We start from the raw sequence: 3620 nt of genomic DNA on the forward strand, positions 1-3620 counted from the left end.
TCCACCTGTAAGATAACCAGAGAACTAACATCTGTACTCCACCTGTAAGATAACCAGAGAACTAACATCTGAACTCCACCTGTAAGATAACCAGAGAACTAACATCTGAACTCCACCTGTTGACCCTGGAACACAGAAGTAACATCTCACAAACACAGGGTGGGTTCTGAACGAACAGCCCGCTCCTGGTTTCACTGAGGCATAAATAATTTCTTGGTAACATTCCTGACTTACGTAACCACTGTGTTGCTGTTGATTCCACATTTTGTGAAGTTCTTTTCGTTATAATTTTTAAAATCTCGTTTTAGAAGATTGTTGTGTTAATTTTTTGACACCACATTTGTGAAGACCTTTTCTTTAGATTTTTGGATATCTTGTTTGAGAAGATTTTTTGTGTTTTTTTTATTCCACTGTTGTGAAGATATTTTGTTCTTTTGTTTTTGAGTAGTAAATACTCACACTAAGTTACTCTGAGTCTGTCTCGTGCATTTGGGTCCAAGCCTTGGGATTTCATAACAAAAAGCCAGTCTCTTCCTCTGAATCCTTAGTTCATTTCTCCACAGTAAATATCTGTGTCACTGAACGTGTCAGTGCCATCAGAGTGACCAGTCCTGGTGTCATTGTGCACAGATAAGACAGTCCAGGTGAGGGTTAGGGTTAGGGTTAGGGTTAGGGTGAGGGTTAGGGTGAGGGTTAGGGTGAGGGTGAGGGTTAGGGTGAGGGTGGGGGTTAGGGCTAGGGTGGGGGTGAGGGTGAGGGTTAGGGTGAGGGTTAGGGTGAGGGTTAGGGTTAGGGTGAGGGTGAGGGTTAGGGTTAGGGTGAGGGTGGGGGTGAGGGTTGGGGTTAGGGTTAGGGTTAGGGTGAGGGTTAGTCATGATGCCAGTAAAACCAGGAACTAACCCGTACCATGAACCAGAAACTAACCCTGTCTGTCTTTGTCTCAGTCCAGTCCATGTCCTCTGTGTCTGGGTTTGATCTTCCTGAGGTGGATGGTTCTGCTGTGGAAGACACCTGCAGGTTCTTCTTCCTGCCCACACCCACACCCACTGCAGCTGCACCTGACACCACCACCACCACTACAGTGACTCCACCCACCACTACCACTACAGTGACTCCACCCACCACTACCACCACAGTATGTACACATGTTCATTATGGACCAGGTTTACTCCTCTGTACAAATTACCAGTACCAGTTGTCAGTGCCATTGCCAGTACCAGTTGCCATTGTTGGTACCGCTCCAGACCGGAGCCATCACACAGGTTTCCTTCAGGTCCTCACTTTCCTCCACCGCTAAAATCTGGAGTTGGTCCCTGAGCGCCTTCAGTGGTGACTCCTAATGTGTGCTAATGCTAACTGGTAATGCTAATGCTGAGTACTCTGTGTATTATGGGTAAACTCCACAGACTGAATTTCCCTACAGGGATAACAAAGCATTAACCTTTAAAGGTGCAGGAGACTTTCATGACCAGTGTTTCCTCAGATCTGTCCATCCTCAGTGTTTCCTCAGATCTGTCCATCCTCAGTGTTTCCTCAGATCTGTCCATCCTCAGTGTTTCCTCAGGTCTGTCCATCCTCAGTGTTTCCTCAGATCTGTCCATCTTCAGTGTTTCCTCAGATCTGTCCATCTTCAGTGTTTCCTCAGATCTGTCCATCCTCAGTGTTTCCTCAGGTCTGTCCATCCTCAGTGTTTCCTCAGATCTGTCCATCTTCAGTGTTTCCTCAGATCTGTCCATCTTCAGTGTTTCCTCAGATCTGTCCATCTTCAGTGTTTCCTCAGATCTGTCCATCTTCAGTGTTTCCTCAGATCTGTCCATCCTCAGTGTTTCCTCAGATCTGTCCATCTTCAGTGTTTCCTCAGATCTGTCCATCCTCAGTGTTTCCTCAGATCTGTCCATCCTCAGATCTGTCCATCTTCAGTGTTTCCTCAGATCTGTCCATCCTCAGTGTTTCCTCAGATCTGTCCATCCTCAGTCATATCCTCAGTCTCATTGGTCTGTTCGTCTGTCTGTCATTCCTCAGCTGAATCTCTAGCATTACCGTGAACAGTTTCTTAGTTCCATCCACCACAAACAAACCCGTATGTTTACAAACAGAGCCGGGAGACGGGAACCTCCCTTTCCCACAATGCACGTCGCGACAAAAAATTCCTCAGATGCCAGAGTTCCCTCCAGCTCTGTTTGTAAACACACAGGTTTGCTTATAGTGGATGGAACTAAGGAACTGTTCACTGTGATGCAGGAGGTTCAGCTGAGGGACGACAGACAGACGAACAGACCAATGAGACTGAGGAGATGACTGAGGATGGACAGATCTGAGGAAACACTGGTCACAAAAGTCTCCAGCACCTTTAACGAACAAACACATGAAGACAGCAGCCCAAAACTTTACCCCAGGCCTGACATGATTCAAAGCTTCCATTTATGTTTGTTCCAAAAAAAAATCTCCGTATGAACTTTTAAAAAAAACCTTTTTCTTCATCTCTTTTGGAGCAGGTTGTGGCCGCACCCCCAAAAGTAGTAGTCCAATCACCACAGAGACGACCGGCGCCCAATAACAGCGGAGCCGCTAAGATCCTCCAGTACTTCCTTAGCAGCAGAGTGGGCGGAGCTGTCAGAGCACCAACGGGAGGGCGGAGTCAGTCGTCTTCACAAAGCCATGAGATAGGAGCTGTGACAGCACTGAGGAGAGGTGGTAGGATGGACAGAACCAGATGGAGAGGAGCTTCCATTTCTTCAGAGGACTCAAGTGATGAATGAGACTGATGAACAAGAGGACTGTAGCAACTGTAGGAACTGTAGCAACTGTAGGAACTGTAGGAACTGTAGCAACTGTAGGAACTGTAGGAACTGTAGCAACTGTAGGAACTGTAGGAACTGTAGGAACTGTAGCAACTGTAGGAACTGAAGGAACTGTAGGAACTGTAGGAAGTGTAGGAACTGAAATGTCATGTTAACCCTGAAAAACCTCAAACAGATACAACTGACCGAGTTGGATCAATGACGGTGTTTGTTTTTATATTCAGTTCATGAAATACTAATGCGTTGACCCATGGGGAAGTACAGCAAAGGGGACATGTTTTTAACACCCAGGGTGGGATACCAAAGGGGACATGTTTTCAACACCCAGGGTGGGATACCAAAGGGGACATGTTTTCAACACCCAGGGTGGGATACCAAAGGGGACATGTTTTCAACACCCAGGGTGGGATACCAAAGGGGGACATGTTTTCAACACCCAGGGTGGGATACCAAAGGGGACATGTTTTCAACACCCAGGGTGGGATACCAAAGGGGACATGTTTTCAACACCCAGGGTGGGATACCAAAGGGGACATGTTTTCAACACCCAGGGTGGGATACCAAAGGGGGACATGTTTTCAACACCCAGGGTGGGATACCAAAGGGGACATGTTTTCAACACCCAGGGTGGGATACCAAAGGGGACATGTTTTCAACACCCAGGGTGGGATACCAAAGGGGACATGTTTTCAACACCCAGGGTGGGATACCAAAGGGGACATGTTTTCAACACACAGGGTGGGATACCAAAGGGGACATGTTTTCAATACCTAGGGTGGGATACCAAAGGGGACATGTTTTCAATACCCAGGGTGGGAT

The 3620-nt window shown here is 47.1% G+C and overlaps 1 protein-coding gene across 3 annotated transcripts; it reads left to right on the top strand.

The window, feature by feature from the left end:
• Window positions 1-950: 950 nt before the first annotated feature.
• On the top strand, window positions 951-3061 carry LOC115416418 (serine proteinase stubble-like). Of its 3 annotated transcripts, none has more exons than XM_030130186.1 (2): window positions 951-1135; window positions 2493-3061. In XM_030130186.1, exons 1-2 carry the CDS (start codon window positions 953-955, stop codon window positions 2757-2759), a joined length of 450 nt encoding a protein of 149 aa, XP_029986046.1. In that variant the 5' UTR covers window positions 951-952; the 3' UTR covers window positions 2760-3061. The 3 variants fall into 3 exon arrangements, with proteins under 3 accessions (XP_029986046.1, XP_029986047.1, XP_029986048.1); XM_030130187.1 differs by having other exon boundaries at window positions 2496-3061; XM_030130188.1 differs by having other exon boundaries at window positions 951-1108; window positions 2496-3061.
• Window positions 3062-3620: the final 559 nt, after the last annotated feature.

Source organism: Sphaeramia orbicularis, unplaced genomic scaffold (assembly GCF_902148855.1).
Source record: "Sphaeramia orbicularis unplaced genomic scaffold, fSphaOr1.1, whole genome shotgun sequence".
In the NCBI taxonomy this organism is placed as follows: Eukaryota; Metazoa; Chordata; class Actinopteri; order Kurtiformes; family Apogonidae; genus Sphaeramia; species Sphaeramia orbicularis.

Coding starts and splice junctions, on each gene's coding strand:
- LOC115416418 (XM_030130186.1), top strand. CDS start 953: ATGTCCTCTGTGTCTGGGTTTGATCTTCCTGAGGTGGATGGTTCTGCT. Junction 1,136..2,492: donor CACCCACCACTACCACCACA/GTATGTACACAT, acceptor TCTCTTTTGGAG/CAGGTTGTGGCCGCACCCCC.